This window comes from Equus quagga, chromosome 9 (genome assembly GCF_021613505.1).
Source record: "Equus quagga isolate Etosha38 chromosome 9, UCLA_HA_Equagga_1.0, whole genome shotgun sequence".
Lineage (NCBI taxonomy): Eukaryota > Metazoa > Chordata > Mammalia > Perissodactyla > Equidae > Equus > Equus quagga.
This window is the reverse complement of record NC_060275.1, coordinates 48,168,159-48,182,853: the sequence shown is the minus strand read 5'-3', so window position 1 is coordinate 48,182,853 and position 14,695 is coordinate 48,168,159. Positions and strand designations below refer to the sequence as shown.

Here is a 14,695-nt window from a genome sequence, read left to right as displayed (position 1 = left end):
AAGAAAACAATGTTATTCCAAGATTAACAGTTTCATTTCAGCTACCTCCTTCCCAAATTTCAGTTTCGAAGGACAATATAAACTTCTAAAACCCATCAAAAGACCTTTTCTTATAAGTTAAAAGGAAGAAAATTCCACATACCCACTTTTGCTTAAGTTTTATCAGTTTTCTACTTAAAACAGCACCTGACATTTAATTAGTTAAAATCACTATAAGTGCTCTGCATATATTATATCATTTAATTATCATAACAAGCCAACAAGATAAGTCCTATTATATACCCATTCTATAGATGAAGAAGTTGAGTTTCAAAGAAATTATAAGTTGCTTAAGATCAGGAAAGTGGTAGATATGGGATTCAAATCCAGATAGCTCTTAATAACTACACTTTTCCAGTTCACCTATGGTTTTTTTTCAAAGAGCATATATACATCTGTGCAAAAATTAAGAGACAAAAACAAGATTTTTTATTTAATAGTGTCGTTTATTAAAGCGTTTTAGTAAATATATTTTCTATTATGTGGTAAGAATTAGAAATTCTTTCTAGGAATTATCTTTCCTTTTGACAAACCTGGAAAAACATTTTCAACACACATCACATACAAAAAGCTAGTTTCCCTAATGATATCATAGAGCACCTGAAAATTGCTAAATTCAACATTCCTATAGAAAAAGGGGCCAAGGATATGAGCAATTCACAGAAAAAAAAAAAAACCACAAATAGATCTTAAACACACAAAAAGATGCTCGACCTCCCTCATTTCAGAAATGGACATTCCATAAGGACAGGGGCTTTGTTTGTTCATTATTTAACCTCAGCACCCAGAATAGAATTTGGTATTATTACTAATAGGGACTCAAAATATATTTGCAGAATACATATACAATTTGACACATACATATATTTCAAAAAGTAAGGTCAAGAACTATCATTCTTGTGAAACTATCATTTGTGTGAAAAACACTATTATATGTAATAATAATGGTTGCATTTGGGGAAAGGAAGAGAAATGACTAGCTTAAAAAGTGGGAGTTAAAATTTGAAAAATATGCCCTACTACATTTCTGAATTTTTAACCACATGAATGTATCAATAATTAAAAATTTTAGAGAGAATCATCTCTGCATTAAACAAACACACACATAAGCATTTTTTTAGAGGCTGCAGAAAAATAACCCAAGTGACTAATATCTAAGAACATGAGACCACAAGAATTGGAATTAGCATATATTAAGTGCAAAAAAAGCAAAATTGTACAGCATCTTTTATAAGAAGAAATGGAATATATCTTTGTACTGTTTATATTAAAAGCGAAATAATTGGAAAGATTATAAAAATGATTACCTTTGGGGGAGGACAGAAACAATGTTGAGGGGACAAGAATGGAAACTAGATTATTTTAAACATACCTTGTTTTGTATTTTTTACTTTGAAATTATGTAAATATTTTATATAACTATAAAAAATTAAGTCAAAAGGGAATCCCTAAAACTTGAAAGCAAATGAAACAAACGAACCTCTCTGTGCAACAAGTTAATACTTTAACCACACAAAGAAACCACTGCAAGTGACTTTCAAACATCATTCCATGTGTTCATACATCACCTTCGGAGGATGTTAGAGAACCACCATATTCTGAAAAGAGGTAATGGGGAGTTTTTCCTTTACAGAAGAATTCTAGCTAACAAAAGTAGAAGGAATGACAGAAATATAATATAACCATTTTGCAGCACCTAATAAAATGAAGATGTGGACGCTGATCAATAATGGCTGCTAAAATCATTAGGTGCATGGCTGCTGCGCAACTTTATCAAGGATGTGTCACACTGACAATGCCCTGAACCTAACAATCAATCTCAATATTATAAAAAGAAGGAAAACCAGATAGTGCATACCTCCAATGGATGCAACAGAAGATACTTCTATGGTATGAAGTATTTTGTGGCAAACAATTCAAACCTAAATCTGGCTGAGCCTCCATATACAACCATCAGTTTACAGGAGATTCAGGAGTAAACGAATGTGTTAGATGACACCATGGGCATGCAACAGCAGTGTCAGACTGTGGACTATTCTACAGGACAAATGACCAGGTTTCGTCCACAAATAAATGGCAAGAAAGAAATGGGGAGGAAATCCAGAGATTAAAACAGATTTAAGAGACATAAATCAAATGCAGTACGTGGATCTTCTGGATTTTTATTATTAAATGACATTTTAGATTCAATTACTAAGTGACATTTATGAGACAATCAGGGAAATTTGAAAGCTGACTAAACATTTGATGATAAGACTATTTCTTAGATGTGATAATGATACTATAGTTTTAGAAAATAAGAGTCCCAATGTTTTAGAGATATGTACTAAATTAATTAAAGATGAAATGATATAATCTTGGATTTGATATAATTTTGTAAATAATTTTTTAAATTATGGAGGATGGGAGATGGGGAAGTTTGTAGATGAAATAAAGGTGGGCATATGATAAATGTTGAAGATGAATGATGGGTATGAAGGGTTCATTATGTTATTCTCTCTGTATGTATGTTTGAAAATTTCCCTAATAAAGTTTTTTTAAGTGGGATCATACGCCTGAAAATATCTTATTTTTCCTCATATCTTAAGGCAAACAACATAAATTAATTAGTTATTTGCTACGTTGTTCACTCAAGCATAGCTTTACAGATTACGGCTGCCCTAAAAAACTACCCTCATTTACCCAGGATAATCATTGTTCTAGGATCAGAATGAGCTCTTACAGTCATGGTGTGTCTCACCATCATTTGCTTACAGAATGCTAGCACTGGAAAGACTTTGTGGATTTCTAACTATGTTTTTAAAAAGCCCCAAGACAAAGAATGTCTCATGAGTCAGGGGCAGGATAAGGAAGTGGGCCTGTGGGCCTCACCCTCAGCCCCCTGCTTCCAAAAGAGCAACTCCTCTTCTATCTGCTTTTTAAACTAGGGTGGGAAGAGGTCAAGTCTATGGAAAGATGTCTCTCGGTTTTCCTAGAGCAATTCCTGGCAATAAGTTTGGCACCTCAGCCTGGTTTTGTGAAAGTAATTATTATGAATCTAAACTCATGCCATCTTTTTTTTCTTTTTCTTAACATACCCCAAGTGACCTCATGGCCTACCACCTTGTTGGTCCTAGATAAGGTTTTTGCATTTGAACTCTTTTAGCTGGATGACTAGGCCCCAAATGCCACGTTGGCACTCTCCATTATTGGTGAAGGCATCTCCAAATGTGTTTTTGTAGGACAGACGGGTGTCACATGTAATCAGAGTGGCCTACTGGCTTTTACTCCTCTAATTTAGCTACTGCCATCAACTTGCCAATCTGTTCCAGGTGTCCAGTCTCTGCCGCCCTCTGATGATAGACATCTGCAGTTTCAGGGCTGCCTGTGGTACAGGCATACCCTTGCCCAACCTCTGTGCCTCTATGCCTCTTAGAGTATCAAGTATCCTTTCTCTACTGCTCCTCCTCAAGCTTCTCACTGCTTTTTGAGCTCTAGTGCTCTTCTCTCAGGCTACTGAGACATGCTTGTGTCCAGCTTGTCAAAGAGTTAGGCCCCACAGCAGAGCTACAGGAGCTTTTGGTGATACTATTCTCTTTTTATTATATATAGCCCTCTACTTTCCAGAACAAATAAGTACTCTGGGGCAGGGAGTCGGGTGACAGCACGGACTCATAGCATCTTTGGAACCAGTGCTCCCTCCAGCCCACAGGCTCTACCACAAATCTGGCTAATTCTGGGTAGGGCTCTTGCTCTTTCTCTCACAACTCGTGGGTTCTCTGAAAATCAGAGATGTATCTGGACTCTTGCTTAAGTGACCCTGGTCACTGCATGACAATAAGGAGTCACTCCAAATATTTCCTGACAGACAAGGCTGTTTTTCCGCTCAGGGCACCAGAAGATCTCTGGGTGGGGTGACTTGTTACCAACACTATGCCCTGACCTAACCAAGTCTGAAACTACATGATTTGTCTCATATCTGTAGGGGGTGGGATTTCAACACCAAGGTGGTTTTGTTCTAGTGAGTAAATATATTCAGAGTTAAATGATTTTTATTTACCATAACATTTTCTCAATATAATCTTACTTCTTGGAAGTTTATTGTCTTAGCTTATACTTTCAATCTTTTTGTTTGACTTCAACTTCTTAGTATACTCCTTGTATGAATTCTCTATACATAGAAGAGAGCTGTTATTTGGCTACTAATAAGTCAATTCTAAAGCAATCATGAAGGGAAAACCAAGGGTAAAGCAAGTGATTGTCTGGAGTCCTAAGCTACCGTTTAAGCAAACTAAACCTTTGAGATTCTTAGGCACATTTACCATAGAAGGCTTTATTCAAGTAAATACAGCAAGTACCAGTATGTTAATTAGAAAAAGATAAAAACTTAGTCCCTATCACATTTTTGTTCTAAGAAATCCTTCCCTATTTCAAAACTGCAAAGATATTTTATATTTTCTTCTAAACTTTTTTAAGTTTTGCCCTTTCACATTTAAGTGCTTCATTCATTTAGAATTTATATTTGTGTATATGAAATAGGCATCCACTTCCCTCCCCACTGCCTGTATTAAATGACTACCCCAGCACCATGTGCCCAGCAATCCACTCTTTCCCTCACCGATCTGCATCGCTAGCTCTATTGCAGATAGCAGGTTTCCTTACAAGTGTGGGTCTTTGGACCTTTTACTTCCATTCTACATGTCAGTCTGCCTCCATGACAATTCTGCACTAAAAATTTGTAATCAATCTCAACAGTTGGTAGGGCAAATGACTTCCTTTCCGCAAACCTGGTTCTTGAGCAGTACCATGGCTCTTCAAAGCCCCCTGTACTTAAATATATACTTCAGAATCCATTTTTCAACTTCTAAGGAAAAGGACATTGCAATTTTAATTAAAATTACATTGAGGGTATAGATCAATTTGGCAAAAACATCTTTATGACAATGAATTTTCCTTCTCAGTAAGATTATGTCTTTCAATAAGTTTTATTATTACACATATTTTGGCTAAGATTTTCCTACCTAAGTGATTTTTTAATAACTACTCTAAATATCTTTCCCCCCAGTTTTAATTGCAGTTTCTGTCTGTTGATTGTTCAAAGAAATGTGATTAGCTGATTTTGTATAAAAAGCAACCTTGTCAAACTTTCTTACTAACTCCGATAATTTGTCTGTAGAACAAAATGGTTTCATTTCTAAATTTTGTGCTTAAGTTAAACATCTGGCTATTGCCTCCAAATAATGCTGAATAAAAAAGATGATGACAGGCATTCTTGTCTTATTCCTGAGATTATAAGAACTATTTTTAATATCTCATTATCAAGGATTTATTTGTCCTAACTTTTAACTAGACTGAAGGGGTTCTCTTCTATTGGTGGTTTGCTAAGATACTTATTAATCATGAATGACTGCTTAATTTTATTGAATGTTTTTTCTTTATCTATTAGGATGATCATATGTTTTTCTCCTTTAACCTATTAATGCTTTTAATATAGTGAATACCATTTCCAGAATCCTAACAAGGACCCAACATGTCGGATTCTGACCAATCTATTCTACATTAGCATCGTTTACACCATACATCTAGTGACAAAGATGATATAAATATCAATATCTTTACCAAATATAACAACTTAGGTTAAATTGCTAATACGTTAAAAGATTAGAGCTCAGAATAAATGTAATAAATTAGGTCCAAGAGTACAGAATCAATCTTAGGGAACACAGCCAAGGTGACAAGAGGTCTTATAAATATAAACCTGACCAGAATGGTGTAGGCTAACTTTCCACAAAACAACTCAATGTATTTTCTGGGGGAAAAAAAGGGCCATCAAAATGGACATTTATTTTGTACATTCTCTACCTCTGCAGTATTTTTGGTTCTAGGTCTTAAATGAAACCCTGATTCTTTCTGTTGATATTTCTCCACAACTAACCTAAAAGCACAAAGGCATGCACAACACTTTGGCCTGAAGAGTACACAGCATATTGCAGAAGTTCTCTAAAACTTCAGTATGGCAGAAAAATCATTTTGCAAGATTTCAGTTTGCAATCACAGGATCTTCAGAGGGAGAAGAGAATTCAGTTTTTATTTAGCCCAAACTTTTATTTTAGAGATAACTTTAGTTATCTAGTTAACAGAAGAATTATTTTGTTGGTAATTAACACATGGAATGGATTAAAAATCCATTAACATCTATACTTTTACTATCATAAATTCAATTAGTTTGGCATGCCTTATTTTATATTAAATTAATATGACATATGCCTTATACCTTATAAGGGTCAGAAATTTTCAAAGTGCACTCCAGGATGTCACCCTACAATAATGGGGTGGAAAAGGAAACAAGAGGGCAGAGGTTCTTCGGAACAAAGCAAATCACCATTTTTGAGGAGAAAGGGAATAAACAGAGCTGAAACAGATAATTTATGTTAAGAACTTCGTATGCGGCGGGCACTTTCCTAGGTACTCTGTGTATACTAACACATTAAATAGGAACAGAAACATAGTTTGGAATGCTTTATGATGTTATATTTGGGGAGGAAACCTGCTTCTATAATAAATACTACAGAAAGTAAAGCTTAAATTTTTTTTTGGATGAGGACATAAAGTAGATATGGTGATTCCCACTGAAGTAGGAGACTGGGGAGAAAAGAAGAGAGGACCCATCTATGGGGAGCCTCATCAATCTCTGAAGGTGGTTGAGATTTTAATAGTTTCCACACTAAGTATCTGTTGCACAAATGGTTCCAGGGCTCAAAAACAAAAATGGCTGAAAACTCTTGTTCTATTTTATCAGCAAATTAGTTAAGCTATGGTTTAATATTTTTCATGTAAACTATAATTTGTAAGGCTTCTCCTTTCCCTTTTGTTTTTTCTACAGATTGGCCCTGAGCTAACATCTGTTGCCAATCTTTTATTTCTTCTTCTTCTTCCCAAAGCCCCCCAGTACATAGTTGTGTATCCTAGTTGTAGGTTCTTCTAGTTCTGCTATGTGGGACACCACCTCAGCATGGCTTGATGAGCAGTGCTAGGTCCATGCCCAGGATCGAAACTGGTGAAACCCTGGGCTGCTGAAGCGGAGCATGCAAACTTAACCACTTGGCCACATGGCCAGCTCCTCCTTTCCTGTTTTAAAACACGCATTTCTCTCTCTTAAATTTTACATCCATACTCTTCCCATCTCCTTCCTAAATTTAAGTGTGTATATCCTAGGGGTAAGTGGTGATACAGGGTGAGAGGGAAATGTGTTTATGGGAAAGTTAAGTAAGTGATGAGTAAATTATTTTTCAATATTAAAGAGAACAGAAATGTATGACAAGGTCAAATAAAAATTTCACATGACTTTTAAAGATAAAAAAAGACTTCAAATAAACTTCATGGTCACTTCAGGCCAATCCCCCAACAGCAACATATATCTACTTTTCTAAAGCATCCTGCAAATTACTATTGATTCAAATTACTCTTAGCATTAATATAATAATTTGCCATTATAAACAGATTACTTACAATGCAATTTAGGGCACAGGCAAGAGGGATTTGATAACACTGAATACTCCACCTATTTTCCCATTTTAAAATGAAACTTTTACATTATGTGTAGCACATGCTCTGTTTATTTGATTAGAGACGAACTTTATGAATAAAAGACAGGCTTTAAAAAAACTCCTATAATAGCTACTTTTTAAAACAGTAAATTGTTATATTTCTCCACATATCCGACTGCTGACAATTTCCTAAATTGTCCTCTTTTCCTCTGAACAACTGAAGGATGTTTTACATTTATAGGTTTAATAAGCTGCGTCTTGTTTATCAGTGTAAATTTTCTGGTTAGGTCATTATCTAGTTGCATTTCTTTGTAGTTTTGTTTACTGATCTGTCCTGGTTTCATTTTTTGAACAATTTTATGTTAACTTTCACATAGGTACCATTCTGGGTTTGACTAATTAAGACAGAACACAGAATATATGAACATAGTATAATAAATTCCCGTCAAATGCAAAATAACTACTGTTATGATTATAGTACACACACAAAAGGGCTACCAGGCCTTGAAAAGCAGAGAAATCTCCCTCTGGCCTTAGGGTATGACGGCATCTAAGAACATAGCTCTTTCTGATATTTTAAACAATTATCTTGACTACTTGTATGCTTCTTTGAACATTCCAAAGATTTCACCCATGTTCTCACTGGACTGCTATGATGCATGTGTTAAACAGTTAAAGGATGTCTTCTCTTTAGAGATAGGCAGACCTGCGAAGTTTCCTGTTAGGTATTTCATGGCCCACACAGAACTTAGCCCTGGACCCCTAAAGGAGCTAATAGTAACTGCAGAAGGGAAGCAGGAAAGACACTGTTAACCACATAATCTGCAATGGTAAACTCCATCAAATGATAACCATCAATAAGTATGTTTAGAGGATACTGCTACCCCAACCAAAGAAAACTCTGGTTTTATCAGTTAGTTGCCTAAAACTCACTGATCTTTTCAAAATAAGTACAAACTGAGACATTTTTGTTAACAAGGGGCTAATACACAAAATCAGAAGTGATATGTACATTTTTTCCAGTAGAACAATAATTGAGACCAATTGTGGCCAGAATCATGGCACAGACAGGGGGTTAGAGCTATACAATCTACAAATATTAAACAAAAACTACCTTGTAGAAATTAACTGTTAATAATTCCTTATCCCATAAGGGCATTTTATGACAACAGGATATATTCTTCACTGATAATTTGATAAAATATTTCACTCTATGAATATCACCAATGCACACATATGCCACTGTGTCTGTAACTTGTGCTGAAACCAGAGAACTCTAGCGTCTGTTACATCTCATTAATTTGGGACAATCTCTACGACTAAATCATCAAGGGAATAAAAAGATACTAATGTTATTAGAAAGTATAAAATGGATATGTTCAACAAACCCTGGGTCTTAATAAAAGTCTTTGTTTAAACGTAACTAAATTGTATCAACAGTCAGGCAATATTACCATCCATTCTTAATAAAACCAACAAGAAGATCAAATGACTAGAAACTAAAATAGCATTGGGAGGTAGAATCATAAAAGATGTATGATGAAAAAAGGAACCCAGCATCAATTTCAGTAGATAGTTCTGAATAGCTAACTAAAGGATTTATGTTCCCCTAAAACCACAGTTGCTAAAACCAAGTTTTGGGCTTTGTTCCTGCAATTACAGATGACGTTCTTCTCTTAAATGGACAAAGTACTTACGCTAAATGCTTTCTTGAGGTGATATAGCAATATAAATACCCAATAGAGGAAAAAAAAACCCAAGAGAAGGAGTACTTTTCCTTACAAACCCAAATGTACTTTATAATAAAATCACAGCAATGATAACTGCTAAAGGCTATCTCCTACCTGTGTTTTTTGATGCCATTGGAGAGAGCATCTCCACCACCACAATCTTTTCCTTCAGACATTCTGTGTTTTCAACTGCTCAAATGCTTTCCTTCTTCAAATGAGTGCGCTGTCACTGCTTCCAACTCAGGGACCGTTCGGATTCGGAATCTGTGGCAGAGCAGGTTCACAGTCAATGAACTGAAGTTTGGTGCCAGGCTTTGGTAACAATGGATATCTCCTTTAACGCATCAGGCTTTGAAACTTAAGCAGCCTACTTTGCCCTTCAACAATCCATCATTTAACTACCTCCTCAGGGATTTCATAGAATGTGCACCCAATAAAGTTAAAGTGGATTTATGAAACAGATATAGGTTTATATGAACTTACAATTAAACAGATTTTATATATTAAAAGAGATTTCCAAACATTACCTTATCTTTAAGGAATCATATTCAGTGGTTTCCCCCCAAACTTCTATTTTTATTTTCCCTTCCAAAGCGTCTTAAGTATAACTTACAAAAAGCATTCAAATTTTAAAATTCATATATAAGGAAAAAGCTATAGTGGCTGTACTTGTGGGAAATGTAAATTATATCCGATACTGTAGACAGAAAAGCAACAGCATTAAAATATTTTAAAAACCCTTCTTCTGCTATAATATTATTTAAATCCTTCAGTGCTAAAGCCCAAAGTGTCTATATAAAATCTAATTATCAGGCAGGCATTTTTAGGATGGAAATGCCACATTCCCAACTGGCTATGTGTTCAGAATGGAGCCATCTGCCTGTTTGGGAATAATAAGACAACTTATTTTTATACAATACATCACAGTTTTCAGGCATGTTCACATTCTTCATCTCCTTTCAGCATCTCCAGGGTGCTTTGGTGACAGCAAGGGAGGACTACAGGGTTAACAAGTGTGCTAATGGTTTCATGGTTTGCAAGTGAGGTAAACCAGGATTTGAACCTAGGTTTTCCGACTCCTTGTTTAAAGCTCTATTTATTTCAGCTGAAAGCAGCAGTCACTCAGTCTTCATAAAACTTTAAATGCTGCCTAAGTTTTTATTAAAATATAAATTCAAGGTAGCTTTCCCTTCTTAAGCAGATAACTATTCACTCAACTGTCCTCAGCTCTGGGAAAGCATTCTTACACATATTCAAGCAAACTTCCTTAAAAAAATTTATCAACCATCTGCTCAGTATGCATTATAGCTAATCTGTTCAGGAAATTAAATTTTTTAGTGCTTTCTTTTCCCTTTACTGCATTCTATAATTCAGCCAATATCATGGAACCTTATTTTCAACATATTAGGCTGATTAGTAACAACTGCTGGAAAAGCACAACTGCAAGTTGGCCAACATACCTTGAACTCTGAACTCTTTAATGTTGTAAGTTACTTGCAGAAAGACTTTCGATCCTAGTAAAGTTATTTTTATTTTCTATTAATAAGTAAATATTTTTGGAACTTGAGAATACAGAGCTTTGTTCTGTCATATGCCTTATAACAAATAAACAGATATTTTACAAATAAATTTAAAGAGCTATCTATTTTTCATTGTCAATTTCAGCAGGTAGTCACAAAATTTTATCAAAAGAAAATGAAAGACAATCTGAATAGCCAATAAGAGGAAAGAGTCACCTATTAGATGAAATAAGCAGTTGTTAAAATTACACTTACGAAAACAATTTTGATAAAATAGAAAAATGCTTTTAATATAATGCTAAGACAAAAAAATCAGGATACCATTTTACAACTCTAAACTAAAAAGCAAAAAAATAATTTTACTCTGCCTTAAAGAAAGACCAGACTGGTTCAAGAAAGCAGATATCGGTACAAACAAGAGCAGTAAAATGAGAGAAGTTTGTCTAGGGCACAGTGAAGCAAAGTGGGGATCAGGCAATTTTCTGAGGTAGGCAAATGAGTATCAGGAAAGCGTACATAGGAGAGGCAGGGCTGCAGGAAAATCTTAAAAAAACGAAAACAGTGCTCAGGTGGAGGAGAGAGTTGTTCAGATGGAGCAGCATGAGCAACACCTGAATCAAAGATAATAATAGTGGTCTTGCAGTGGTGGGTGGGGGGTGGTTTTTTCACTTCTACATTTTCAAACTTGTTTCATATGAAAAAAACTAAGAATTTAAAGAGTCAAACAAAAATAACTCTCTATTGGCTAGTATTATTTAAGATGCATTAGTACTTTATAATTTAGATGTTATGAAAATCAAAAAGCACTCAAGCAAAAAACCTCAAGCATTTATTAAACATCACTATGCACAGGATAATGTGTTTGCTATTTAAGAAATACAAATCATAAGACAGGAACTTGTCCACACAAAAAGAAAATTCTTAACAAAAAGAAGATATACAGTAAACACCAAACAAGAGGTAAGGCAGTAAGAGCTTCTATGAAGCAAAGACAGACTTTTCTCAAAACAAGATTTCAACTTAGTGAATACAAGATGAAGACCTACCTCTCTCACCTGTTATCATGGGACCATGGTGCTTACCTGTAGCAATACACCATCAGGTGGGAGTACAGACCCTTGTCCTCTGTGGCTACCAGTTCTTGACTCTCTCTCTGGCTCTCTCCTAGTCCATCTCCCCTCTACTCCCTTTCTCCTTGTTCCTCCACCTCTCCCTGTACCCCAATCATTATTCCTCTCTACCCTGCTCCCAATCTCCTTCCCTCTCCAATAGAATCAGGCTATCTCCACTCTTCCCTTGAAGGGCTCTGACCAAAGTCACCAATTACTTCCACATTGCAAAGTCCAATGGTCATTTTTCAATTGTTAGTGTGACTCATCTGACACTGCTTAATTCATTCCTCTCCTTCATCATGTGCAAGGCAATAGTGGGATTCAAAGAACAGTAAGATCTGATCCCTGCCCATGGTCTAGCAGAGTCAGACTGTTTTGTGAACACATGAGTTCAGTAAATTTTTCTAGGTGCAGTAACAAAGTCTGAACAGAAGCAGTGGACCACAAAGGAGAGATCAGCCAATTTTACAGAGTGAAGGACAGGGTGTCCAGAAAGGATTGTGGCTCATGATAAGCTGAGTAAGTTGACAAGGAGTAAGAGTGGGGGTGGAGGAGAGAGTTACAATAGAGGAACTGTTCCAAGCAAAGCGAACAATGACCCAACACAAGGAGAAAAGAAATATTCAGTAAGATGGGAGTGGAAGAAACAAGAAAGAAGTGGTGGTAGGAGTAGTTGGATGGAAATGAGGGTATGAATCAGTCATTAAGCTGACTATATAGGATAAATAAAAATCAAAGGCAGGCAGTGCAACAAAGAGAATATAACATGAAGCTAAGAACGAGGTATTCCCCCAATACATGCCATGAGGTTCTGTATACTTGCTGGAAGTAAATCACAAAATTATCTCTGAGCGTTCTAGCTTCAAAGACAAAGAAGCAAACATGATCAATTACATGATTTACAGTGCCTGTGAGAGAAAAACTAACGAGTTACTTAAGAACATAAGCTCAGTTACTTCTAATGCTACAGAGATGTCTAATATATATAGTAGTCTGATATAGTTTGGACTTATTCTATTGGCAATAGGGAGCCATCTTAATAGACTATGACTTCATAGCAATAGTCACACTAATCTGTCTATCTCCAGTATAACATCGTTTCAAACGGAGACTCATAGTTCTTGATATATTTAAATTCAAACACGTTTAGCTAAATGTCAAAGAGGCCACAGCCACCACGGAGAATCAAGGTAAAGCCTGCCCACAGAAGCAATTTTCAAGTCTCCCTGTATTAACAAATCAGTGATAGATCTCAGTGCCTCTGAGGTGATAATTCAATCTTAAAATTTCAGGTTTTTCAATTTTGCCCATACATAAAAATATCAAATGGGCCAGATTTTATCTACCATCCAACGTTACTGGGCAATATATTAATGACTTAGCGGAAAGCATAAAGTATTGGAAAGAGTGTGCTTGATGCCTCATGGTGGTTACAGTGCTCTTTTACAGTGGTATATGGCTGCAGTTCTCATGCTTTAGAAACAAACAAACATGGGGGAGGATGGGGAGTTACTGTTTAATGGGTACGGAGTTCCAGTTTAGGATGAAGAAAATGTTCTGGAGATGAGTAGTGGTGATGCAACAACGTAAATGTATTTAATGCCACTGAACTGTATATTTAAAAATGGTTAAATGGTAAACAAAACAAAACCTAAACAAACAGGCAAACAGAAACTTGTCAAGCCAAAGTCAAAGATCTAGCAGGTTGAATGCATGAACTATATTCTGGTCCTGTTCTCTCTCACCTCAACGCCAACAATGAAAGAAAACCACACAGAAGAAAAAGTGGTTGGTTTTGCTACAGACCCAATGTTTTTAAATGCAGCAAAAGAAACTTAACAATAAACATAGCTAGATTTCAGAAAGAGTTAGCCTTTCATTATTCTTTTTATTTCCCACTGCGTTTTACCCTTATAAACATATATGTTTCTATAATACGTAAAATCACCCAAAATTTTCAGGATACTTCAGTGACCACTGAAAAAGAGGGTAATGGATTTATGAAATAGCCTTACATTACTTATTGAACTTTTGGTGAGTCATTAGGAAAATTTGTATAGCCCTGAGTAATGATGGGAAATGCAACACTTAGTACGTATTTATTTGTGGCTTTGTTTCTTCTCATCTAGTTCCAAAAGGATTCAGGTGGCTTAACTGATAATTATATTTTATAGAAAATCTGTTAGAACAATACTTGGAAAGAAACTATATTTTAGAAGATAAATTCTCCAGCCTACAGACAAGCATTTAAGGTAGATAGAATATCTGCCTGACTAATTTCTCAATTAAATGAGTAGTATTAACAGAAAGTTTGTTTTAATGTGATAAATCCCCAATGGCCTAGATCTTTAAAGCTCTATCCGCATTAGGACTTAGAATTATTTTGAACACATTTCAGATTGAACACAATCTTCTCTCATCCAAATAGCATGGAAGCCAATGGCTGTGACTGGGTTAACACAACTTTAAAACTTTACTTGTAAAGTTGTATATATTAAATACATACAGCTCTTTATATGTCAACCATAGCTCAATAAAGTGGTTTTAAAAACTTTAGATTAAGAGGAGCATTACTTCTATCCTACTTTTTTGAGTTTTTCCTCCTTATTAAAAGGCTGGAAGACGAGGTCATGAAGTTAACAATATAAATATGCCAACAATTCTTATGTTATCCTGATAAACTTTTTTTCAATACAACCTTTGAAAAACAGGTTGAGAACAAATAGTACAAAGGAGCAAGATGTGGAAGAACTGTGGATAATGTCCAA

General features: G+C 35.4%; 1 protein-coding gene across 1 annotated transcript in view; it reads right to left on the bottom strand.

Annotated features, from left to right (window-relative positions):
* Positions 1-14,695, bottom strand: part of OSBPL1A (oxysterol binding protein like 1A) — a 142,367-nt gene that overhangs the window by 50,750 nt on the left and 76,922 nt on the right. Inside the window, 2 exon segments of the mRNA XM_046671172.1 lie at positions 9,410-9,536; positions 9,539-9,559. Coding sequence (XP_046527128.1) covers positions 9,410-9,536; positions 9,539-9,559 — 148 coding nt within the window.